Below are 27,460 nucleotides of genomic sequence, written 5' to 3' on the forward strand. Positions count from 1 at the left end.
TCACTCACCATCCTGGTGGTTGTAGCTCCTGGACCACCTCACTCACCATCCTGGTGGTTGTAGCTCCTGGACCACCTCACTCACCATCCTGGTGGTTGTAGCTCCTGGACCACCTCACTCACCATCCTGGTGGTTGTAGCTCCTGGACCACCTCACTCACCATCCTGGTGGTTGTAGCTCCTGGACCACCTCACTCACCATCCTGGTGGTTGTAGCTCCTGGACCACCTCACTCACCATCCTGGTGGTTGTAGCTCCTGGACCACCTCACTCACCATCCTGGTGGTTGTAGCTCCTGGACCACCTCACTCACCATCCTGGTGGTTGTAGCTCCTGGACCACCTCACTCACCATCCTGGTGGTTGTAGCTCCTGGACCACCTCACTCACCATCCTGGTGGTTGTAGCTCCTGGACCACCTCACTCACCATCCTGGTGGTTGTAGCTCCTGGACCACCTCACTCACCATCCTGGTGGTTGTAGCTCCTGGACCACCTCACTCACCATCCTGGTGGTTGTAGCTCCTGGACCACCTCACTCACCATCCTGGTGGTTGTAGCTCCTGGACCACCTCACTCACCATCCTGGTGGTTGTAGCTCCTGGACCACCTCACTCACCATCCTGGTGGTTGCAGCTCCTGGACCACCTCACTCACCATCCTGGTGGTTGTAGCTCCTGGACCACCTCACTCACCATCCTGGTGGTTGTAGCTCCTGGACCACCTCACTCACCATCCTGGTGGTTGTAGCTCCTGGACCACCTCACTCACCATCCTGGTGGTTGTAGCTCCTGGACCACCTCACTCACCATCCTGGTGGTTGTAGCTCCTGGACCACCTCACTCACCATCCTGGTGGTTGTAGCTCCTGGACCACCTCACTCACCATCCTGGTGGTTGTAGCTCCTGGACCACCTCACTCACCATCCTGGTGGTTGTAGCTCCTGGACCACCTCACTCACCATCCTGGTGGTTGTAGCTCCTGGACCACCTCACTCACCATCCTGGTGGTTGTAGCTCCTGGACCACCTCACTCACCATCCTGGTGGTTGTAGCTCCTGGACCACCTCACTCACCATCCTGGTGGTTGTAGCTCCTGGACCACCTCACTCACCATCCTGGTGGTTGTAGCTCCTGGACCACCTCACTCACCATCCTGGTGGTTGTAGCTCCTGGACCACCTCACTCACCATCCTTGTGGTTGTAGCTCCTGGACCACCTCACTCACCATCCTGGTGGTTGTAGCTCCTGGACCACCTCACTCACCATCCTGGTGGTTGTAGCTCCTGGACCACCTCACTCACCATCCTGGTGGTTGTAGCTCCTGGACCACCTCACTCACCATCCTGGTGGTTGTAGCTCCTGGACCACCTCACTCACCATCCTGGTGGTTGTAGCTCCTGGACCACCTCACTCACCATCCTGGTGGTTGTAGCTCCTGGACCACCTCACTCACCATCCTGGTGGTTGTAGCTCCTGGACCACCTCACTCACCATCCTGGTGGTTGTAGCTCCTGGACCACCTCACTCACCATCCTGGTGGTTGTAGCTCCTGGACCATCTCACTCACCATCCTGGTGGTTGTAGCTCCTGGACCACCTCACTCACCATCCTGGTGGTTATAGCTCCTGGACCACCTCACTCACCATCCTGGTGGTTGTAGCTCCTGGACCACCTCACTCACCATCCTGGTGGTTGTAGCTCCTGGACCACCTCACTCACCATCCTGGTGGTTGCAGCTCCTGGACCACCTCACTCACCATCCTGGTGGTTGTAGCTCCTGGACCACCTCACTCACCATCCTGGTGGTTGCAGCTCCTGGACCACCTCACTCACCATCCTGGTGGTTGTAGCTCCTGGACCACCTCACTCACCATCCTGGTGGTTGTAGCTCCTGGACCACCTCACTCACCATCCTGGTGGTTGTAGCTCCTGGACCACCTCACTCACCATCCTGGTGGTTGTAGCTCCTGGACCACCTCACTCACCATCCTGGTGGTTGTAGCTCCTGGACCACCTCACTCACAATCCTGGTGGTTGTAGCTCCTGGACCACCTCACTCACCATCCTGGTGGTTGTAGCTCCTGGACCACCTCACTCACCATCCTGGTGGTTGTAGCTCCTGGACCACCTCACTCACCATCCTGGTGGTTGTAGCTCCTGAACCACCTCACTCACCATCCTGGTGGTTGTAGCTCCTGGACCACCTCACTCACCATCCTGTTGGTTGTAGCTCCTGGACCACCTCACTCACCATCCTGGTGGTTGTAGCTCCTGGACCACCTCACTCACCATCCTGGTGGTTGTAGCTCCTGGACCACCTCACTCACCATCCTGGTGGTTGTAGCTCCTGGACCACCTCACTCACAATCCTGGTGGTTGTAGCTCCTGGACCATCTCACTCACCATCCTGGTGGTTGTAGCTCCTGGACCACCTCACTCACCATCCTGGTGGTTGTAGCTCCTGGACCACCTCACTCACCATCCTGGTGGTTGTAGCTCCTGGACCACCTCACTCACCATCCTGGTGGTTGTAGCTCCTGGACCACCTCACTCACCATCCTGGTGGTTGTAGCTCCTGGACCACCTCACTCACCATCCTGGTGGTTGTAGCTCCTGGACCACCTCACTCACCATCCTGGTGGTTGTAGCTCCTGGACCACCTCACTCACCATCCTGGTGGTTGTAGCTCCTGGACCACCTCACTCACCATCCTGGTGGTTGTAGCTCCTGGACCACCTCACTCACCATCCTGGTGGTTGTAGCTCCTGGACCACCTCACTCACCATCCTGGTGGTTATAGCTCCTGGACCACCTCACTCACCATCCTGGTGGTTGTAGCTCCTGGACCACCTCACTCACCATCCTGGTGGTTGTAGCTCCTGGACCACCTCACTCACCATCCTGGTGGTTGTAGCTCCTGGACCATCTCACTCACTATCCTGGTGGTTGTAGCTCCTGGACCATCTCACTCACCATCCTGGTGGTTGTAGCTCCTGGACCACCTCACTCACCATCCTGGTGGTTGTAGCTCCTGGACCACCTCACTCACAATCCTGGTGGTTGTAGCTCCTGGACCACCTCACTCACCATCCTGGTGGTTGTAGCTCCTGGACCACCTCACTCACCATCCTGGTGGTTGTAGCTCCTGGACCACCTCACTCACCATCCTGGTGGTTGTAGCTCCTGGACCACCTCACTCACCATCCTGGTGGTTGTAGCTCCTGGACCACCTCACTCACCATCCTGGTGGTTGTAGCTCCTGGACCACCTCACTCACCATCCTGGTGGTTGTAGCTCCTGGACCACCTCACTCACCATCCTGGTGGTTGTAGCTCCTGGACCACCTCACTCACCATCCTGGTGGTTGTAGCTCCTGGACCACCTCACTCACCATCCTGGTGGTTGTAGCTCCTGGACCACCTCACTCACCATCCTGGTGGTTGTAGCTCCTGGACCACCTCACTCACCATCCTGGTGGTTGTAGCTCCTGGACCACCTCACTCACCATCCTGGTGGTTGTAGCTCCTGGACCACCTCACTCACCATCCTGGTGGTTGTAGCTCCTGGACCACCTCACTCACCATCCTGGTGGTTGTAGCTCCTGGACCACCTCACTCACCATCCTGGTGGTTGTAGCTCCTGGACCACCTCACTCACCATCCTGGTGGTTGTAGCTCCTGGACCACCTCACTCACCATCCTGGTGGTTGTAGCTCCTGGACCACCTCACTCACCATCCTGGTGGTTGTAGCTCCTGGACCACCTCACTCACCATCCTGGTGGTTGTAGCTCCTGGACCACCTCACTCACCATCCTGGTGGTTGTAGCTCCTGGACCACCTCACTCACCATCCTGGTGGTTGTAGCTCCTAGACCACCTCACTCACCATCCTGGTGGTTGTAGCTCCTGGACCACCTCACTCACCATCCTGGTGGTTGTAGCTCCTGGACCACCTCACTCACAATCCTGGTGGTTGTAGCTCCTGGACCACCTCACTCACCATCCTGGTGGTTGTAGCTCCTGGACCACCTCACTCACCATCCTGGTGGTTGCAGCTCCTGGACCACCTCACTCACCATCCTGGTGGTTGCAGCTCCTGGACCACCTCACTCACCATCCTGGTGGTTGTAGCTCCTGGACCACCTCACTCACCATCCTTGTGGTTGTAGCTCCTGGACCACCTCACTCACCATCCTGGTGGTTGTAGTTCCTGGACCACCTCACTCACCATCCTGGTGGTTGTAGCTCCTGGACTACCTCACTCACCATCCTGGTGGTTGTAGCTCCTGGACCACCTCACTCACCATCCTGGTGGTTGTAGCTCCTGGACCACCTCACTCACCATCCTGGTGGTTGTAGCTCCTGGACCACCTCACTCACCATCCTGGTGGTTGTAGCTCCTGGACCACCTCACTCAACATCCTGGTGGTTGTAGCTCCTGGACCACCTCACTCACCATCCTGGTGGTTGTAGCTCCTGGACCACCTCACTCACCATCCTGGTGGTTGTAGCTCCTGGACCACCTCACTCACTGTCCTGGTGGTTGTAGCTCCTGGACCACCTCACTCACCATCCTGGTGGTTGTAGCTCCTGGACCACCTCACTCACCATCCTGGTGGTTGTAGCTCCTGGACCACCTCACTCACCATCCTGGTGGTTGTAGCTCCTGGACCATCTCACTCACCATCCTGGTGGTTGTAGCTCCTGGACCACCTCACTCTCCATCCTGGTGGTTGTAGCTCCTGGACCACCTCACTCACCATCCTGGTGGTTGTAGCTCCTGGACCACCTCACTCACCATCCTGGTGGTTGTAGCTCCTGGACCACCTCACTCACCATCCTGGTGGTTGTAGCTCCTGGACCATCTCACTCACCATCCTGGTGGTTGTAGCTCCTGGACCACCTCACTCACCATCCTGGTGGTTGTAGCTCCTGGACCACCTCACTCACCATCCTGGTGGTTGTAGCTCCTGGACCACCTCACTCACCATCCTGGTGGTTGTAGCTCCTGGACCACCTCACTCACCATCCTGGTGGTTGTAGCTCCTGGACCACCTCACTCACCATCCTGGTGGTTGTAGCTCCTGGACCACCTCACTCACCATCCTGGTGGTTGTAGCTCCTGGACCACCTCACTCACCATCCTGGTGGTTGTAGCTCCTGGACCATCTCACTCACCATCCTGGTGGTTGTAGCTCCTGGACCACCTCACTCACCATCCTGGTGGTTGTAGCTCCTGGACCACCTCACTCACCATCCTGGTGGTTGTAGCTCCTGGACCATCTCACTCACTATCCTGGTGGTTGTAGCTCCTGGACCACCTCACTCACCATCCTGGTGGTTGTAGCTCCTGGACCACCTCACTCACCATCCTGGTGGTTGTAGCTCCTGGACCACCTCACTCACCATCCTGGTGGTTGTAGCTCCTGGACCACCTCACTCACCTCCTGGTGGTTGTAGCTCCTGGACCAATTCACTCACCATCCTGGTGGTTGTAGCTCCTGGACCACCTCACTCACCATCCTGGTGGTTGTAGCTCCTGGACCACCTCACTCACCATCCTGGTGGTTATAGCTCCTGGACCACCTCACTCACCATCCTGGTGGTTGTAGCTCCTGGACCACCTCACTCACCATCCTGGTGGTTGTAGCTCCTGGACCACCTCACTCACCATCCTGGTGGTTGTAGCTCCTGGACCACCTCACTCCCCATCCTGGTGGTTGCAGCTCCTGGACTACCTCACTCATTATCCTGGTGGTTGTAGCTCCAGGACCACCTCACTCACCATCCTGGTGGTTGTAGCTCCTGGACCACCTCACTCACTATCTAAGCAGTAGGTACCTGACCACCTAATCGTACACATCTACTGGCTTTAGCTTGTAAGCATTAAGTACCTGAGTGCCTCACGGTGCGCATCTAAGCAGTAGGTACCTGACCACCTAATCGTACACCTCTACTGGCTTTAGAAACATTAAGTACCTGGGTGCCTCACGGTGCACATCTAAGTAGTAGGTACCTGACCACCTAATCGTACACGTCTTCTGGCTTTAGAAACATTATGTAACTGAGCGCCTCACTGTACGCACCTAAGCAGTAGGTACCTGACCACCTAATCGTACACGTCTACTGGCTTTAGAAATAGTATGTACCTGAGCGCCTCACTGTACGCACCTAAGCAGTAGGTACCTGAACACCTAAGGGTACACAGCTACTGGCTTTAGAAACATCTACGCAATAGGTACCTGAACACCTAATCGTACCTATCTACTGGCGTTAGAAGAACCGCTCACCGCAGCTCACTGAGTCTGTTGGCCTAAGTTACTTGACGGCCGCATTCAGTGAGCTTGCAGCATGGCGTTCGGCTAGCGGTGTGTCAACCGGCTTTGGAGAGGATTTGCTGGACTACCGGTGATGTCTGTGGACTCACCGTCTAAGCTGATCAGCTGTGGGCCGGAATCATCAGATGCTGTTTAGTGGGACATTACATGAAGAAAAGGTTGGAGTGTTACACTGAACTGGGCCAGGACCGTAGTGTGACACTTAGGGACGTATGATGGAGTGGAACACTGAGATATGCACAGGACCGTAGTGGAACACTGAGATGAAAAGGGTGTCGTGTGACACTGAAGATGGCCTGGTTGTAGTGTACACTGAATAGTGTCATGTGAATGGCCTCGACCGGATAAGTGTCGTGAGAAGCAGTTGACTGTAATTTATTATTATACTCACCATCCTGGTGGTTGTAGCTCCTGGACCACCTCACTCACCATCCAGGTGGTTATAGCTCCTGGACCACCTCACTCACCATCCTGGTGGTTGTAGCTCCTGGACCACCTCACTCACCATCCTGGTAGTTGTAGCTCCTGGACCACCTCACTCACCATCCTGGTGGTTCTAGCTCCTGGACCACCTCACTCACCATCCTGGTGGTTGTAGCTCCTGGACCACCTCACTCACCATTCTGGTGGTTGTAGCTCCTGGACCACCTCACTCACCATCCTGGTGGTTGTAGCTCCTGGACCACCTCACTCACCATTCTGGTGGTTGTAGCTCCTGGACCACCTCACTCACCATTCTGGTGGTTGTAGCTCCTGGACCACCTCACCATCCTGGTAATTGTAGCTCCTGGACCACATCATTCACCATCCTCGTGGTTGTAGCTCCTGGACCACCTCACTCACCATCCTCGTGGTTGTAGCTCCTTGACCACCTCACTCACCATACTGGTGGTTGTAGCTCCTGGACCACCTCACTCACCATCCTGGTGGTTGTAGCTCCTGGACCACCTCACTCACCATCCTGGTGGTTGTAGCTCCTGGACCACCTGTCTCACCATCCTGGTGGTTGTAGATCCTGGACCACCTCACTCACCCTCCTGGTGGTTGTAGCTCCTGGACCACCTCACTCACCATCCTGGTGGTTGTAGCTCCTGGACCACCTCACTCACTGTCCTGGTGGTTGTAGCTCCTGGACCACCTCACTCACCATCCTGGTGGTTGTAGCTCCTGGACCACCTCACTCACCATCCTGGTGGTTGTAGCTCCTGGACCACCTCACTCACCCTCCTGGTGGTTGTAGCTCCTGGACCACCTCACTCACCATCCTGGTGGTTGTAGCTCCTGGACCACCTCACTCACCATCCTGGTGGTTGTAGCTCCTGGACCACCTCACTCACCATCCTGGTGGTTGTAGATCCTGGACCACCTCACTCACCATCCTGGTGGTTGTAGCTCCTGGACCACCTCACTCACCATCCTGGTGGTTGTAGCTCCTGGACCACCTCACTCACCCTCCTGGTGGTTGTAGCTCCTGGACCACCTCACTCACCATCCTGGTGGTTGTAGCTCCTGGACCACCTCACTCACCATCCTGGTGGTTGTAGCTCCTGGACCACCTCACTCACCATCCTGGTGGTTGTAGCTCCTGGACCACCTCACTCACCATCCTGGTGGTTGTAGCTCCTGGACCACCTCACTCACCATCCTGGTGGTTGTAGCTCCTGGACCACATCACTCACCATCCTGGTGGTTGTAGCTCCTGGACCACCTCACTCACCATCCTGGTGGTTGTAGCTCCTGGACCACCTCACTCACCATCCTGGTGGCTGTAGCTCCTGGACCACCTCACTCACCATCCTGGTGGTTGTAGCTTCTGGACCACCTCACTCACCATCCTGGTGGTTGTAGCTCCTGGACCACCTCACTCACCATCCTGGTGGTTGTAGCTCCTGGACCACCTCACTCACCATCCTGGTGGTTGTAGCTCCTGGACCACCTCACTCACCATCCTGTTGGTTGTAGCTCCTGGACCACCTCACTCACCCTCCTGGTGGTTCTAGCTCCTGGACCACCTCACTCACCATCCTGGTGGTTGTAGCTCCTGGACCACCTCACTCACCATCCTGGTGGTTGTAGCTCCTGGACCACCTCACTCACCATCCTGGTGGTTGCAGCTCCTGGACCACCTCACTCACCATCCTGGTGGTTGTAGCTCCTGGACCACCTCACTCACCATCCTGGTGGTTGTAGCTCCTGGACCACCTCACCATCCTGGTGGTTGTAGCTCCTGGACCACCTCACCATCCTGGTGGTTATAGCTCCTGGACCACCTCACTCACCATCGTGGTGGTTGAAGCTCCTGGTCCACCTCACTCACCATCCTGGTGGTTGTAGCTCCTGGACCACCTCACTCACCATCCTGGTGGTTGTAGCTCCTGGACCACCTCACTCCCCATCCTGGTGGTTGTAGCTCCTGGACCACCTCACTCACCATCCTGGTGGTTGTAGCGCCTGGACCTCCTCACTCACCATCCTGGTGGTTGTAGCTCCTGGACCACCTCACCATCCTGGTGGTTGTAGCTCCTGAACCACCTCACTCACCATCCTGGTGGCTGTAGCTCCTGGACCACCTCACTCACCATCCTGGTGGTTGTAGCTCCTGGACCACCTCACTCACCATCCTGGTGGTTGTAGCTCCTGGACCACCTCTCTCACCCTCCTGGTGGTTGTAGATCCTGGACCACCTCACTCACCCTCCTGGTGGTTGTAGCTCCTGGACCACCTCACTCACCATCCTGGTGGTTGTAGCTCCTGGACCACCTCACTCACCATCCTGGTGGTTGTAGCTCCTGGACCACCTCACTCACCATCCTGGTGGTTGTAGCTCCTGGACCACCTCACTCACCATATTGGTGGTTGTAGCTCCTGGACCACCTCACTCACCATCCTGGTGGTTGTAGCTCCTGGGCCACCTCACTCACCATCCTGGTGGTTGTAGCTCCTGGACCACCTCACTCACCATCCTGGTGGCTGTAGCTCCTGGACCTCCTCACTCACCATCCTGGTGGTTCTAGCTCCTTGACCACCTCACTCACCATCCTGGTGGTTGTAGCTCCTGGACCACCTCACTCACCATCCTGGTGGTTCTAGCTCCTGGACCACCTCACTCACCATCCTTGTGGTTGTAGCTCCTGGACCACCTCACTCACCATTCTGGTTTTTGTAGCTCCTGGACCACCTCACCATCCTGGTGGTTGTAGCTACTGGACCACCTCACTCACCATCCTGGTGGTTGTAGCTCCTGGACCACCTAACTCACCATCCTGGAGGTTGTAGCTCCTGGACCACCTCACTCACCAACCTGGTGGTTGTAGCTCCTGGACGTTGTAGCTCCTGGACCACCTCACTCACAATCCTGGTGGTTGTAGCTCCTGGACCACCTCACTCACCATCCTGGTGGTTGTAGCTCCTGGACCACCTCACTCACCATCCTGGTGGTTGCAGCTCCTGGACCACCTCACTCACCATCCTGGTGGTTGTAGCTCCTGGACCACCTCACTCACCATCCTGGTGGTTGTAGCTCCTGGACCACCTCACTCACCATCCAGGTGGATGTAGCTCCTGGACCACCTCACTCACCATCCTGGTGGTTGTAGCTCCTGGACCACCTCACCATCCTGGTAGATGTAGCTCCTGGACCACCTCACTCACCCTCCTGGTGGTTGTAGCTCCTGGACCACCTCACTCACCATCCTGGTGGTTGTAGCTCCTGGACCACCTCACTCACCCTCCTGGTGGTTGTAGCTCCTGGACCACCTCACTCACCATCCTGGTGGTTGTAGCTCCTGGACCACCTCACTCACCATCCTGGTGGTTGTAGCTCCTGGACCACCTCACTCACCATCCTGGTGGTTGTAGCTCCTGGACCACCTCACTCACCATCCTGGTGGTTGTAGCTCCTGGACCACCTCACTCACCATCCTGGTGGTTGTAGCTCCTGGACCACCTCACTCACCCTCCTGGTGGTTGTAGCTCCTGGACCACCTCACTCACCATCCTGGTGGTTGTAGCTCCTGGACCACCTCACTCACCATCCTGGTGGTTGTAGCTCCTGGACCACCTCACTCACCATCCTGGTGGTTGTAGCTCCTGGACCACCTCACTCACCATCCTGGTGGTTGTAGCTCCTGGACCACCTCACTCACCATCCTGGTGGTTGTAGCTCCTGGACCACATCACTCACCATCCTGGTGGTTGTAGCTCCTGGACCACCTCACTCACCATCCTGGTGGTTGTAGCTCCTGGACCACCTCACTCACCATCCTGGTGGCTGTAGCTCCTGGACCACCTCACTCACCATCCTGGTGGTTGTAGCTTCTGGACCACCTCACTCACCATCCTGGTGGTTGTAGCTCCTGGACCACCTCACTCACCATCCTGGTGGTTGTAGCTCCTGGACCACCTCACTCACCATCCTGGTGGTTGTAGCTCCTGGACCACCTCACTCACCATCCTGTTGGTTGTAGCTCCTGGACCACCTCACTCACCCTCCTGGTGGTTCTAGCTCCTGGACCACCTCACTCACCATCCTGGTGGTTGTAGCTCCTGGACCACCTCACTCACCATCCTGGTGGTTGTAGCTCCTGGACCACCTCACTCACCATCCTGGTGGTTGCAGCTCCTGGACCACCTCACTCACCATCCTGGTGGTTGTAGCTCCTGGACCACCTCACTCACCATCCTGGTGGTTGTAGCTCCTGGACCACCTCACCATCCTGGTGGTTGTAGCTCCTGGACCACCTCACCATCCTGGTGGTTATAGCTCCTGGACCACCTCACTCACCATCGTGGTGGTTGAAGCTCCTGGTCCACCTCACTCACCATCCTGGTGGTTGTAGCTCCTGGACCACCTCACTCACCATCCTGGTGGTTGTAGCTCCTGGACCACCTCACTCCCCATCCTGGTGGTTGTAGCTCCTGGACCACCTCACTCACCATCCTGGTGGTTGTAGCGCCTGGACCTCCTCACTCACCATCCTGGTGGTTGTAGCTCCTGGACCACCTCACCATCCTGGTGGTTGTAGCTCCTGAACCACCTCACTCACCATCCTGGTGGCTGTAGCTCCTGGACCACCTCACTCACCATCCTGGTGGTTGTAGCTCCTGGACCACCTCACTCACCATCCTGGTGGTTGTAGCTCCTGGACCACCTCTCTCACCCTCCTGGTGGTTGTAGATCCTGGACCACCTCACTCACCCTCCTGGTGGTTGTAGCTCCTGGACCACCTCACTCACCATCCTGGTGGTTGTAGCTCCTGGACCACCTCACTCACCATCCTGGTGGTTGTAGCTCCTGGACCACCTCACTCACCATCCTGGTGGTTGTAGCTCCTGGACCACCTCACTCACCATATTGGTGGTTGTAGCTCCTGGACCACCTCACTCACCATCCTGGTGGTTGTAGCTCCTGGGCCACCTCACTCACCATCCTGGTGGTTGTAGCTCCTGGACCACCTCACTCACCATCCTGGTGGCTGTAGCTCCTGGACCTCCTCACTCACCATCCTGGTGGTTCTAGCTCCTTGACCACCTCACTCACCATCCTGGTGGTTGTAGCTCCTGGACCACCTCACTCACCAACCTGGTGGTTCTAGCTCCTGGACCACCTCACTCACCATCCTTGTGGTTGTAGCTCCTGGACCACCTCACTCACCATTCTGGTTTTTGTAGCTCCTGGACCACCTCACCATCCTGGTGGTTGTAGCTACTGGACCACCTCACTCACCATCCTGGTGGTTGTAGCTCCTGGACCACCTCACTCACCATCCTGGAGGTTGTAGCTCCTGGACCACCTCACTCACCAACCTGGTGGTTGTAGCTCCTGGACGTTGTAGCTCCTGGACCACCTCACTCACAATCCTGGTGGTTGTAGCTCCTGGACCACCTCACTCACCATCCTGGTGGTTGTAGCTCCTGGACCACCTCACTCACCATCCTGGTGGTTGCAGCTCCTGGACCACCTCACTCACCATCCTGGTGGTTGTAGCTCCTGGACCACCTCACTCACCATCCTGGTGGTTGTAGCTCCTGGACCACCTCACTCACCATCCAGGTGGATGTAGCTCCTGGACCACCTCACTCACCATCCTGGTGGTTGTAGCTCCTGGACCACCTCACCATCCTGGTAGATGTAGCTCCTGGACCACCTCACTCACCCTCCTGGTGGTTGTAGCTCCTGGACCACCTCACTCACCATCCTGCTGGTTGTAGCTCCTGGACCACCTCACTCACCATCCTGGTGGTTGTAGCTCCTGGACTACCTCACTCACCCTCCTGGTGGTTGTAGCTCCTGGACCACCTCACTCACCCTCCTGGTGGTTATAGCTCCTGGACCACCTCACTCACCATCCTGGTGGTTGTAGCTCCTGGACCACCTCACCATCCTGGTGGTTGTAGCTCCTGGACCACCTCACTCACCATCCTGATGGTTGTAGCTCCTGGACTGCCTCACTCACCATCCAGGTGGTTGTAGCTCCTGGACCACCTCACTCACCATCCTGGTGGTTGTAGCTCCTGGATCACCTCACTCACCATCCTGGTGGTTGCAGCTCCTGGACCACCTCACTCACTACACAAGAACAACAGTGTTGGACTCACCCTCCTGGAGGTTGTAGCTCCTGGGCCAGGTCACAGGCACGACTCACTATATCATCAGTCACATCAGTTAGCTCCAGCTTCACCGTCCCTCTGCTGGGTAGTGACGTCACTGCCGCTGCTGACACTGCAGCTGCTGACACTCTCACACCTGTAGTGATACACCATACTGTCACCATCACTACTGTAGTGATATACCATACTGTCACCATCACTACTGTAGTGATACACAATACAGTCACCATCACTGCTGTAGTGATACACCAAACTGTCACCATCACCACTGTAGTGATACACCGTACTGTCACCATCACTAATGTAGTGATACACCATACTGTCACCATCACCACAGCAGTGATACACCATACTGTCACCATCACTACTGTAGTGATACAACATACTGTCACCATCACCACAGTAGTGATACACCATACTGTCACCATCACTACTGTTGTCATACTCCATACTGTCACCATCACCACTTTAGTGATACACAATACTGTCACCATCACTACTGTAGTGATACACCATACTGTCACAATCACTACTGTAGTGATACACCATACTGTCACCATCACTACTGTAGTGATGCACCATACTGTCAATATCACCACTGTAGTGATACACCATACTGTCACCATAACTACTGTAGTGATGCACCATACTGTCACTATCACCACTGAAGTGATACGCAATACTGCCACCACCACTACTGTAGTGATACACCATACTGTCACCATCACTACTGTAGTGATGTACCATACTGTCACTATCACCACTGTAGTGATACACCATACTGTCACCATCACTACTGTAGTGATACACCATACTGTCACCATCACTACTGTAGAGATACACCATACTGTCACCATCACCACTGTAGTGATGCACCATACTGTCACTATCACTGTTGTAGTGATACACCATACTGTCACCATCACTACTGAAGTGACACACAATACTGTCACAATCACCACTGTAGTGATGCACCATACTGTCACTATCACCGCTGTAGTAATGCACCATACTGTCACCATCACTGCTGTGGTGATACACCATACTGTCACCATCACTACTGTAGAGATACACCATACTGTCACCACCACCACTGTAGTCATGCACCATACTGTCACTATCACAGCTGTAGTGATACACCATACTGTCACCATCACTACTGTCGTGATACACCATACTGTCACCATCACCACAGCAGTGATACACCATACTGTCACCATCACTACTGTACTGATACACCATACTGTCACCATCACCACAGCAGTGATACACCATACTGTCACCATCACTACTGTACTGATACACCATACTGTCACCATCACCACAGTAGTGATACACCATACTGTCACCATCACTACTGTAGTGATACACCTTACTGTCACCATTACTACCGTAGTCATACACCATACTGTCACCATCACCACTGTAGTGATACACCATACTGCCACCATCACTACTATAGTGATACACCATACTGTCACAATCACTACTGTAGTGATACACCATACTGTCACCATCACTACTGTAGTGATACACCATACTGTCACCATCACTACTGTAGTGATACACCATACTGTCAACATCACCACTGTAGTGATTCACCATACTGTCACAATCACTACTGTAGTCATACACAATACTGTCACCATCAATACTTTAGAGACACACCATACTGTCACCATCACCAATGTAGTGATGCACCATACTCTCACCATCACCCCTGTAGTGATACATCAAACTGTCACAATCACCAATGTAATGATACACCAAACTGTCACCATCACCACTGAAGTGATACACAATACTGTCACCATCACTACTGTAGTGATACACCATACTGTCACCATCACCACTGTAGTGATACACCATACTGTCACCATCACCACTGTAGTGATACACCATACTGTCACAATCACCACTGTGTAAGTTAGGACAGTGTTATCAGGGTGGACAGTGTTGTCAGGGTGGACAGTGTTGTCAAGGTGGACAGTGTTGTCAGTGTGGACAGTGTTGTCAAGGTGGACAGTGTTGTCAGTGTGGACAGTGTTGTCAGTGTGGACAGTGTTGTCAAGGTGGGCATTGTTGCCAGTGAGGACAGTGTTGACAGGGTGGACAGTGTTGTCAGTGTGTACAGTGTAGCCAGTGAGGAGTGTGTTGTCAGGGTGGACAGTGTTGTCAGAGAGGACAGTGTTGTCAGTGAGGACAGTGTTGTCCATGAAGACAGTGTTGTCAGTGTTGAAAGTGTTGGCAGTGAGGATAGTGTTGTCAGGGACGAAAGTGTTGACAGTGAGGTCAGTGTTGTCAGTGTTGACAGTGTTGCCAGGATGGACAGTGTTGTCAGGGAGGAAAGTGTTGCCAGGATGGACAGTGTTGTCAGGGTGGACAGTATTGCCAGGATGGACAGTGTTGTCAGGGAGGACAGTGTTGTCAGGGTGGACAGTGTTGCCAGTGAGGACAGTGTTGTCAGTGAGGACAGTGTTGCCAGAGAGGACAGTGTTGTCAGGGTGGACAGTGTTGTCAGAAAGGACAGTGTAGTCAGGTTGGACAGTGTTGTCAAGGAGGACAGTGTTGTCAGGGAGGGCAGTGTTGTAAGGGAGGACAGTGTTGTCAGGGTGGACAGTGTTGTCAGGGAGGACAGTGTTGTCAATGAGGACAGTGTTGTCAGGGTATACAGTGTTGTCAGGGTGGACAGTGTTGTCAGTGAAGACAGTGTTGTCAGTGAGGACAGTGTTGTCAGGGTGGACAGTGTTGTCAGGGAGGACAGTGTTGTCAGGATGGACAGTGTTGCCAGTGAGGACAGTGTTGTCAAGGTGGACAGTGTTGCCAGTGAGGACAGTGTTGTCAAGGTGGACATTGTTGCCAGTTAGGACAGTGTTGTCAGTTTGGACAGTGTTGCCAGTGAGGACAGTGTTGTCAGGGCGGACAGTGTTGCCTGTGAGGACAGTGTTGTCAGGGTGGTCAGTGTTGCCAGTGATGACAGCGTTGTCATGGTGGACAGTGTTGTCAGTGTGGACAGTGTTGCCAGTGAGGACATTGCTGTCAGGGTGGACAGTGTTGCCAGTGAAGACAGTGTTGTCAGGGTGGACAGTGTTGCCAGTGAGGAGAGTGTTGTCAGGGTGGACATTGTTGCCAGTGAGGATAGTGTTGTCAGGGTGGACAGTGTTGCCAGTGAGGACAGTGTTGTCAGTGTGGACAGTGTTGCCAGTAAGGACAGTGTTGTCATTGTGGACAGTGTTGCAAGTGAGGACAGTGTTGTCAGTGAGGGCAGTGTTGTCATTGAGGACAGTGTTGTCAGAGTGGACAGTGTTGCCAGTGATGTCAGTGTTATAAGGGTGGACAGTGTTGCCAGTAATGACAGTGTTGTCCGGGGGGACAGTGTTGTCAGGGAGGACAGTGTTGTCAGGGAGGACAGTGCTGTCAGGGAGGACAGTGTTGACAGGGAGGACAGTGTTGTCGGCAAGGATAATGTTCTCAGGGAGGACAGTGTTGTCAGGGAGGAGAGTGTTGACAGTGTGGACAGTGCTGTCAGTGTGGACAGTGTTTCCTAGGTGGACAGTGTTGTCAATGTGGACAGTGTTGTCAGTGTGAGCAGTGTTGTCTTGGGGGACAGTGTTGCCAGTGAGGACAGTGTTGTCAGTGTGGACAGTGTTGCCAGTGAGGGCAGTGTTGTCAGGAAGAACAGTGTTGTCAGTGTGGACAGTGTTGCCCATGATGACAGTGTTGTCAGTGTGGAAAGTGTTGGCAGTGAGGATAGTGTTGTCAGGGTGGACAGTGTTGCCTTTGAGGACAGTGTCGTCAGGGTGGGCAGTGTTGTCAGTGTCGACAGTGTTGCCCATGATGACAGTGTTGTCAGTGTTAAAAGTGTTGCCAATCAGGACAGTGTTGTCAGGGTGGACAGGGTTGTCAGGGAGGACAGTGTTGTCATGGTGGACAGTGTTGTCAGGGAGGACAGTGTTGTCACTGAGGACAGTGTTGTCAGTGAGGAGAGTGTTGTCATGGTGGACAGTGTTGTCAGGGAGGACAGTGTTGTCATGGTGGACAGTGTTGTCAGTGAGGACAGTGCTGTCAGGGTGGACAGTGTTGTCAGGATGGACAGTGTTGTCAATGTTGGCATTTTTGCCGGTGAGGACAGTGTTGTCAGGGTGGGCAGTGTTGTCAGTATCGACAGTGTTGCCCATTATGAGAGTGTTGTCAGTAATCATGGTGGACAGTGTTTTCAGTGAGGACAGTGTTGTCAGGGTGGACAGTGTTGTCAGGGAGGACAGTGTTGTCAGTGAGGACAGTGTTGTCAGTGAGGACAGTGTTGTCAGGGTGGACAGTGTTGTCAATCAGGACAGTGTTGTCAGGGTGGACTGTGTTGTCAGGGTGGACAGTGTTGTCAAGGAGGACAGTGTTGTCATGGTGGACAGTGTTGTCAGGGAGGACAGTGTTGTCAGTGAGGACAGTGTTGTCAGTGAGGACAGTGTTGTCAGGGTGGACAGTGTTGACAATCAGGACAGTGTTGTCAGGGTGGACTGTGTTGTCAGGGAGGACAGTGTTGTCATGGTGGACAGTGTTGTCAGGGAGGACAGTGTTGTCAGGGTGGACAGTGTTGTCAGGGAGGACAGTGTTGTCAGTGAGGACAGTGTTGTCAGTGAGGACAGTGTTGTCAGGGTGGACAGTGTTGTCTGGGAGGACAGTGTTGTCAGGGTGGACAGTGTTGTCAGGGAGGAGAGTGTTCTCATGGTGGACAGTGTTGTCAGTGAGGACAGTGTTGTCAGGGTGGACAGTGTTGTCAGGGATGACAGTGTTGTCAGGGTGGACAGTGTTGCCAGTCAGGACAGTGTTGTCAGTGAGGACAGTGTTGTCAGGGTGGACAGTGTTGCCAGTGAGGACAGTGTCGTCAGTGAGGACAGTGTTGTCAGGGAAGACAGTGTTGTCAAGGAGGACAGTGTTGTCTGAAAGGACAGTGTTGTCAGGGAGGACAGAGTTGTCTGGGAGGACACTGTTGTCAGGGAGGACAGTGTTGTCAGGGAGGACTGTGTTGCCAGTGTGGACAGTGTTGTCAGTGTCGACAGTGTTGTCTAGGTGGATAGTGTCGTCAATGTGGACAGTGTTGTCAGTGTGAGCAGTATTGTCTAAGTGGACAGTGTTGTCAGTGTGGATAGTGCAGTCAGGGAAGACAGTGTTGCCAGTGTGGACAGTGTTGTCAGTGTGGACAGTGTTGTCTAGGTGGACGTTGTTGCCAGTGAGGACAGTGTTGTCAGTGAGTACAGTGTTATCAGTGAGGACAGTGTTGGCTAGCTGGACAGTGTTGCCAGTGAAGACAGTGTTGTCAAGGTTGACAGTGTTGCCAGTGTGGACAGTGTCGTCTAGGTGGACAGTGTTGCCAGTGAGGACAGTGTTGTCAGGGTGGACAGTGTTGCTAGTGAGGACAGTGTCGTCTAGGTGGACAGTGTTGCCAGTGAGGACAGTGTTGTCATGGAGGACAGTGCTGTCAGAAAGGACAGTGTTGTCAGGGTGGAGAGTGTTGTCATAGAGGACAGTGTTGTCAGGGAGGACAGTGTTGTCAGGGTGGACAGTGTTGTCATGGAGGACAGAGTTGTCAGAGAGGACAGTGTTGTAAGGGAGGACAGTGTTGTCATGGTGGACTGTGTTGTCAGTGTGGACAGTGTTGTCAGTGTAGACAATGTTGCCAGTGAGGACAGTGTTGTCAGGGTGGACAGTGTTGTCATAGAGGACAGTGTTGTCATGGAGGACAGTGTTGTCAAGCAGGACAGTGTTGTAAGGGAGGAGAGTGTTGTCATAGAGGACAGTGTTGTCAGGGAGGACAGTGTTGTCAGGGTGGACAATGTTGTCATAGAGGACAGTGTTGTCAGGGAGGAGAGTGTTGTCAGTGTGGACAGTGTTGTCAGTGTAGACAGTGTTGCCAGTGAGGACAGTGTTGTCAGGGTGGACAGTGTTGTCATGGAGGACAGTGTTGTCAGGGAGGACAGTGTAGTGAGTGTGGACAGTGTTGTCAGTGTGGACAAAGTTGTCTAGGTGGAGAGTGTTGTCAATGTGGACAGTGTTGTCAGGGGGGACAGTGTTGTCATGGTGGACAGTGTTGCCAGTGAGGTCAGTGTTGTCAGGGTGGAGAGTGTTGTCAGTGAGGACAGTGTTGGTATGGTGGACATTGTTGTCAGTGTGAACAGTGTTGTCAGTGTGAACAGTGTTGCCAGTGAGAACTGTGTTGTCATGGTGGACAGTGCTGTCAGTGTGGACAGTGTTGCCAGTGAGGACAGTGTTGTCAGGGTGGACAGTGTTGTCAGTGTGGACAGTGTTGCCAGTGAGAACAGTGTTGTCAGGGTGGACAGTGTTGCCATTGAGAACAGTGTTGTGTGTGTGGACAGTGTTGCCATTGTGGACAGTGTTGTCATGGTGGACAGTGTTGCCAGTGAGGATAGTGTTGTCAGGGTGGACAGTGTTGCCAGTGAGGACAGTGTTGTCAGTGTGGACAATGTTGCCAGAGAGAACAGTGTTGTCAGGGTGGACAGTGTTGCCAGTGACGACAGTGTTGTCAGGGTGGACAGTGTTGCCAGTGACGACAGTGTTGTCAGTGTGGACAATGTTGCCAGAGAGAACAGTGTGGTCAGGGTGGACAGTGTTGTCATAGAGGACAGAGTTGTCAGGGAGGACAGTGTTGTCAGGGTGGACAGTGTTGTCATAGAGGACAGTGTTGTCAGGGAGGACAGTGTTGTCAGTGTGGACAGTGTTTTCAGTGTAGACAGTGTTGTCAGTGAGGACAGTGTTGTCAGGGTGGACAGTGTTGTCAGTGTGGACAAAGTAGTCTAGGTGGACAGTGTTGTCAGTGTGGACAGTGTTGTCAGTGTGGACAAAGTAGTCTAGGTGGACAGTGTTGTCAGTGTTGACAGTGTTGTCAGGGGGGACAGTGTTGTCATTGTGGACAGTGTTGCCAGTGAGGACAGTGTTGTCAGGGTGGAGAGTGTTGTCAGTGAGGACACTGTTGTCAGTGAGGACAGTGTTGGCATAGTGGACAGTGTTGACAGTGTGAACAGTGTTGCCAGTGAGAACAGTGTTGTCATGGTGGACAGTGTTGTCAGTGTGGACAGTGTGGCCAGTGAGGACAGTGTTGTCAGGGTGGACAGTGTTGTCAGTGTGGACAGTGTTGCCAGTGAGAACAGTGTTGTCAAGGTGGACAGTGTTGCCAGTGAGAACAGTGTTGTCAGGGTGTGCAGTGTTGCCATTGTGGACAGTGTTGTCATGGTGGACAGTGTTGCCAGTGTGGATAGTGTTGTCAGGGTGGACAGTGTTGCCAGTGAGGACAGTGTTGTCAGTGTGGACAATGGTGCCAGAGAGAACAGTGTTGGCAGGGTGGACAGTGTTGCCAGTGATGACAGTGTTGTCAGGTTGGACAGTGTTGCCAGTGAGGATAGAGTTTTCAGGGTGGACAGTGTTGCCAGTGACGACAGTGTAGTCAGGGTGGACAGTGTTGCCAGTAAGGAGAGTGTTATCAGTGTGGACAGTGTTGCCAGTAAGGACAGTGTTATCAGTGTGGACAGTGTTGCCAGTGAGGACAGTGTTGTCAATGTGGACAGTGTTGCCAGTGTGGACCGTGTTGTCAGTGAGGACAGTGTTGTCGGTGTGGACAGTGTTGCCAGTGAGGACAGTGTTGTCAGTGTGGACAGTGTTGCTAGTTAAAACAGTGTTATCAGTGTGGACAGTGTTGCCAGTAAGGACAGTGTTTTCAGTGTGGACAGTGTTGCCAGTGCGGACAGTGTTGTCAGTGTGGACAGTGTTATCAGTGTGGACAGAGTTGCCAGTGCGGACAGTGTTATCAGTGTGGACAGTGTTGCCAGTGCGGACAGTGTTGTCAGTGCGGACAGTATTGTCAGTGTGGACAGTGTTCCAGTGAGGACAGTGTTATCAGTGTGGACACTGTTGCCAGTAAGGACAGTGTTATCAGTGTGGACAGTGTTGCCTGTCTGGACAGTGTTGTCAGTGAGGACAGTGTTGCCAGTGTGGACAGTGTTGCCAGTGAGGACTGTGTTATCAGTGTGGACAGTGTTGCCAGTGAGGACAGTGTTATCAGTGAGGACAGTGCTGCCAGTAAGGACAGTGTTGTCAGTGTGGACAGTGTTGACAGTGAGGACGGTGTTGTCAGTGAGGACAGTGTTGTCAGTGTGGACATTGTTGCCAGTAATTACTGTGTTGTCAGGAGGGACAGTGTTGTCAGGGAGGACAGTGTTGTCAGGGAGGACAGTGTTGTCAGGGAGAACAGTGCTGTCAGGGAGGACAGAGTTGTCAGAAAGGACAGTGTTGTCAGGGAGGACAGAGTCGTCTGGGAGGACAGTGTTGTCAGGGAGGACAGTGTTGTCATTGTGGACAGTGTTGTCTAGGTGGACAGTGTTGTCAATGTGGAGAGTGTTGTCAGTGTGAGTAGTGTTGTCTAGGTGGACATTGTTGTCTAGGCGGACAGTGTTGTCAGTGAGGACAGAGTTTTCTAGCTGGACAGTGTTGCCAATGAGGACAGTGTTGTCATTGTGGACAGTGTTGCCAGTGAGGACAGTGTCGTCTAGGTAAACAGCGTTGTCAAGGTGGACAGTGTTGTCAAGATGGAGAGTGTTGCCAGTGAGGACAGTGTTGTCAGGGTGGACAGTGTTGCTGTGGCATGCAAAGAGTACGTAACCTTTATTCGGCGCATGGACACACCCTCATTTACAGGCTATCTCCCCCAACCAGCGAACCAGGTTGTTAAGAGTTGGTGATGGGGCCCCATCGTTCAACTAGTGACCAGGTTCTAGCCAATAAGAAGGTGGGATTGGCAATCGCAGAGGTTATGTGGATACCGCTCTCCTGTCTGCCCTTGTCATTCCCATTCTAGAGCTGGTTGAGCACGGTCTGCTATCTTGTGGCTTCTATTTCTGCCTTGCTTACCGTGACGTGCACTATACTTATTACTGTACATAGTGTACATATTGCTGTTCTAAATTGGTGAAGGATAATATAAGTCTAAACTTTTTCTGCTGTGTTTCTTTTGCTCCCATTACACCTGGGATAACAGGCCTTTGAAATCCTAGGTTGTAATATGGGTAGCCTGTCCGAGAGCTGGAGCTGGACTTAGAGAAACGGTTGAGCTTAGGGTGAAGCTTGTAGCAGGAACATTGTGTAGCTTGCTGTCTCGCTTCGCTTTACAAATTTTGCGTGTCAGTTGCTTATGATCAGCCTTGCTATTGTGTGATCGTTCAACAGCTCGCTACTAGCTTGTTCAGTGTGCTCGCTTCGCTACGGTCAATCTTGTGTGCAGTCGGCTTTGCTTGTATGCGTATTCTGGAATCGTACTGTGCATAGCTAAGCGTGTTCTGCAAATTAACGTGTTACGTTGGGGTATTCGTACTGTGTATAGCGAATAACTTACGCCACCTAGACGAGTCAGACGCCTGGTGTCGGCATATACTTTGCATAACCTACCTAAATTGTCCCTACAGCGTTGTTGGCAAATTGCTTGTTCCATTGGCATTCCCTATAAACGCACTCTTACAGCTGCGCAACTGCGTTCACTTATTGCTGACAAACTTATTGAAGAAGAGATGGCACATCAAACTCCTCCCTCTACGGGAGCTAGGGAAAAAACTCCTATGTTCTCGCATGAGGAAGATGATACACCTACGGAGCAAGATGGTCAGTATAGTGCAGCTGGGTTGTCTCGAGGTGAATCAGCGTCCTTGGCACTTGAGCTGGCAAAAATCACGCTGGAGCAAACTAGGGAACAGAGAGCATTCGCAAGGGAAGAATTTGATAGGGAAAGAGAAAGGAGGCAGTTTTCGCATTCTGTAAACGATTTCAGTTTACAAAAAGCAGTACAGCTTGTTCCCCGCTTCAATGAGGCCGAACCAGAGCAATTTTTCGAAAGCTTCGAAAATCAGGCTCGAGCCTTGAGGTGGCCGGAACAGCACTGGGCAGCGTTGGTTCATACAGCATTATTGGGTAAGGCACAGGAATTTACGTCGGTATTAACTGACGCTGAATTCTCTGATTATCAAATAGTGAAGACCACAGTGTTGGGAGCATATACATGTATCCCAGCTAAATATCGTAAGACCTTCAAATTGAACAGGCGGCAGCTTGGTCAATCCCTGGTGGACTTTGTGAGACAGCAAACCAAAGCTTTTACCAGCTGGTATAAAGCGAGTGGTGTCTCTAACTTTGAGGAGCTGGTGCAGCTTATTCTGATTGATAACCTGCTGGAGTCTGTGGGACCCGAGGTTCGTGTCTTTCTGCAGGATCGTGACTTAACCACTGCATTGGAGGCAGCCAGGTGGGCTGATACCTTCGAAACGAACCGCTCCTTGTCCGAGCGGTCCCGTCTCTCTTTTCAACAGTCTGGCGTGAGCAGAGATCGACAACATTGGAGAATGAAGTGCCAGCCGGAGGGAGAGCGTCTACGTCATCCAACTAAGTCACCTGGAGAGCCACGCTTCTCAACATATGGTCCCCCTGCGGAGAGGCAAACTACTTATGGAGCATCTCGACAACAATATCCAGAGAGGCACCAGCCAGAACGACACCACTTGCAACGTCATCAGGGAGTAAAGGGCAAGCCTGTCGTCTGCTTCAGGTGTAATAAAGTAGGTCACATCAGTTCCAACTGCCCCCAAAAACCTCAACCCATCGGGAAAATCTCTAATATCCCTAGTAACATGTCCCCTAGAGAAGTAGAAAAAGGTATGGCCCCTTATTATTGCGAAAGTCTTATTTCCCTTCAGGAAAACTCAGAACCAACTAAAGTAAATACCTTTAGAGATACTGGAGCATATTGCTCACTTGTCAGAGAAGGAATATTACCCCTTTCAGAGAATACTTCTTTGAATTCCTCAGTTTTATTGGAAGCGTTTGGAGGAGCTATATATTCTGTTCCTTTGCATAAAATTTATGTACAGTGCAAATATTACACTGGGTACTTGACTGTAGGCGTCTCAAAAGGATTTCCCATGAAAAATGCCATGTTATTACTGGGTAATAACATTACTACTGTTAGTTTGTGTCCTGAACCTATAATGATTAATGCTTCTCCAGTGTTGGCCATAACTCGGGCAACATCCCAAGGGTTGTCTGGGGAGAATGTTGACCTATCCTTGGACGACTCCGATCTCGGAATAGCCACGTTGTTTTATGAGACACACCGGCCGGAGTCTCGTAAATCAAGTGAACAGACCCCGATCAAGCCTTCCTATTCCCAGGTTGCAGGATTGCCAGATGTCTCTGTTTCCATGCCCAAGGGACTGTCCTTCCGGGAGGAACAACGAAAGGACCCTTCTTTAAAATTCGCTTTTCAGGCAGCCATGGGTAAATCCTCTTTGGGTCATCCAGTCAAGTATGAAGTTAAAAATGATTATTTGGTCTGCACTGAGACTGGTAAGGAGATAGAGGGCCGGCAATTATACGACAGGTTAGTGGTTCCAACCAAGTATAGACCTCAGATATTAAATATAGCTCATAATACGTCATTAGGAGGTCACTTGGGAATTACAAAAACCTTGTATAGAATCACAAAAGAATTTTATTGGCCAAAATTAAAGAAAGATGTGAAGAATCATATTAGGTGTTGCCGAGAATGTCAGCAAGTTGGAAAACCTGGACATTCCATTAAACCTGCACCTCTCCAACCCATACCTGCTGATGGAGAACCTTTTGCAGATTTAATTATAGATTGTGTAGGTCCACTACCTAAGTCAAAGTCTGGAAACCAGTATTTATTTACAATTATGGATAAAGTAACCAGATATCCTGAAGCAATCCCTATGCGTAGTATCAATACTAAAGCTATTCTCAAAGCTTTAACAAAATTCATTTCTTGTTTTGGCATTCCTAAAACTATACAAAGTGATCAAGGTACTAACTTCACTGCCAAAGCATTTAGGGAAGTATTAACTAGGTTAGGGATAATTCACAACTTATCCACTGCCTATCACCCTCAGTCCCAAGGCGCCTTGGAAAGATTCCACCAAACATTAAAAACAATGATGAGAAGTTTTTGCATGCACTTTCCGACAGATTGGGATGAATCTCTACCGTTGTTGCTGTTCTCAGTACGAGAGACGGTGCAAGAGTCTACAGGGTATAGTCCGTTTGAGCTGATCTTTGGGCACAATGTACGAGGTCCTCTTCGGGTGCTCAAAGAAGGATGGATGGGAGAAGACTTAAGCTCAGCACTCTACAACCCGTCTTCAAGGTTGCAGGTGGCACGTGAGTTAGCCAAGGCTAACCTAAAGACAGCTCAAAGTAAGATGAAACAGAGGTATGACAGAAGTGCACAATTCCGCTCCTTCCATCCAGGAGACAAGGTGTTGGTGCAGGAACCTATACCTGGCCACACCTTGAAAGCTAGATTTACAGGACCTATGCAGATAGTAAGTAGATTATCTGATTTAAATTATGTGGTAGCTCCCATTGATAAGACCTCAAAAACAAAAACTTACCACATTAATCAAATCAAGGCCTTTCATACACCAGATAAAGTCCCAGTAATGACTCTGTCCTCTACCTCTGAGGACGACTCTGACTCTTTGCACTCTATCTCTGAAATTAATACTAAACTTTCAAATTCTGTCCTCTTCAAGGATCCTAGCCCGTTAATGGATGGATTATCTGAAATACAAGCAACCAATTTAACTGAGCTTCTACAGTCATATCCTAATATTTTTTCGGATGTGCCGAAAAAATGTACGTTAGGTTACCATGATGTAGATGTGGGAAAATCTAAACCAATTAAACTCTCCCCCTACAGAGCTAATCCTGAAAAGCAAAGGCTACTTCAGCAGGAAGTAGACTTCTTGTTAGAACATGGTTTAGTGGAGGAGTCATCTAGTCCATGGGCTTCACCGTGCATCCTAGTAAAAAAGGCTGATGGAGGGTTTCGTATGTGCACAGACTACCGTAAAGTGAACGAGGTCACAATTACAGATGCTTACCCTCTTCCTCGTCTGGATGACGTAACTGACTTTGTGGGTAAGGCTACTTTTGTGTCAAAATTAGATCTCCTTAAAGGTTACTATCAGGTACCTTTGACAGATAAGGCGAAGGAAATCTCTGCCTTCGTAATTCCAGGAGGTCATTATCAGTATACAGTTACCCCCTTCGGAATGAAAATTCCCCCTCTTCATTCCAGAAACTCATCCATCAGGCTATTAAAGGACTTGAAGGCACGGCAGCATACCTAGATGATATTGTTGTGGTGTCTGATACTTGGGATCAACACCTACTTAGACTTAAAGCTCTGTTTGAGACCTTTAAGAATTCCCAATTAACAGTTAATTTATCTAAATCTTCCTTTGGCCAGGCCACTGTCACTTTTCTAGGCCATGAAGTAGGTAGTGGTAATGTTGCACCTAAACTTGCTAAAGTTCTTTCGATTAAAGAATATCCAGTTCCTCATGATAGGAAATCTCTTCAACGTTTCCTAGGCATGATCGGATTTTACAGAAGATTCTGTAAGAATTTCTCAGATATTGTAGCCCCTCTTACCTCTCTTACCAGTCATAAAGTTCCCTTTATTTGGACTTCAGATTGTAACACTGCTTTTAATAAAGCAAAAAGATTATTGTGCTCTGCACCCATTCTCCTGTCTCCAGACTTCTCCAAACCTTTTTCATTACAGGTTGATGCTTGTGAGTCTGGGGTTGGGGCGGTACTATTACAAATCGGGAACAAGGAGCTGCAGCCAATCGCATACTTTTCAGCCAAGTTCCAGCCACATCAGAGAGCTTACTCTACCATTGAAAAAGAAGCCCTCGCGCTGGTACTGGCTTTGGAGCATTTCGATGTTTATGTGGGACAGACATCGCAGGTGGTCACAGTCTACAGTGATCACAACCCGTTAGTCTATCTCCAAGCCATGAAGAATCACAACACAAGGCTTATGCGTTGGACGCTCAGGCTGCAGCCCTACAACATAAAAATTAAATATATTGCCGGCAAAGAAAATGTGTTGGCAGACTCTTTGTCAAGAGTCTAGTTTAATATTTTATTTAGGTTAGGATGTATTTGTGGTAAACCCCTTTCAAGCTCTTTTTTTTATCCCCTGAAGTGGGGTTTTTTTTTAGTGAGGGGATACGGGCTACCGTCCGCTTGTATCTTGGACCTATGTTGGCCTATCTGACTGCTGTCTCGCTCTGAGTTTAGGGTTTGGCTTTTGGTCACTAGGAAAGCTGAGCTCTATCTAAGAGTTGGATGGTGGAGAGGATAGGCGGTCCCATTATTTTGTGCAATGGCGGCACGGTTACCACTGGGAGGTGGCAGCCTAATCCTGAGCCTTCTCGGGGGTGGGGGTGTGGCATGCAAAGAGTACGTAACCTTTATTCGGCGCATGGACACACCCTCATTTACAGGTTATCTCCCCCACAGTGTTGTCATGGTGGACAGTGTTGTCATTGTGGACAGTGTTGTCATGGTGGACAGTGTTGTCATGGTGGACAGTGTTGTCATGGTGGACAGTGTTGTCATGGTGGACAGTGTTGTTATGGTGGACAGTGTTGTC

The 27,460-nt window shown here is 51.9% G+C and overlaps 1 protein-coding gene across 1 annotated transcript in view; it reads right to left on the reverse strand.

Annotated features, from left to right (window-relative positions):
* Positions 1–27,460, reverse strand: part of LOC138851226 (uncharacterized) — a gene marked incomplete at its 3' end in the record, with an annotated part of 87,919 nt that overhangs the window by 5,233 nt on the left and 55,226 nt on the right. The window contains exon 3 of the mRNA XM_070080091.1: positions 12,934–13,081. Coding sequence (XP_069936192.1) covers positions 12,934–13,081 — 148 coding nt within the window. The remainder of the gene's footprint in view (positions 1–12,933; positions 13,082–27,460) is intronic.

The sequence above is a fragment of the Cherax quadricarinatus genome, unplaced genomic scaffold (genome assembly GCF_038502225.1).
Source record: "Cherax quadricarinatus isolate ZL_2023a unplaced genomic scaffold, ASM3850222v1 Contig141, whole genome shotgun sequence".
NCBI classification, from domain to species: Eukaryota; Metazoa; Arthropoda; class Malacostraca; order Decapoda; family Parastacidae; genus Cherax; species Cherax quadricarinatus.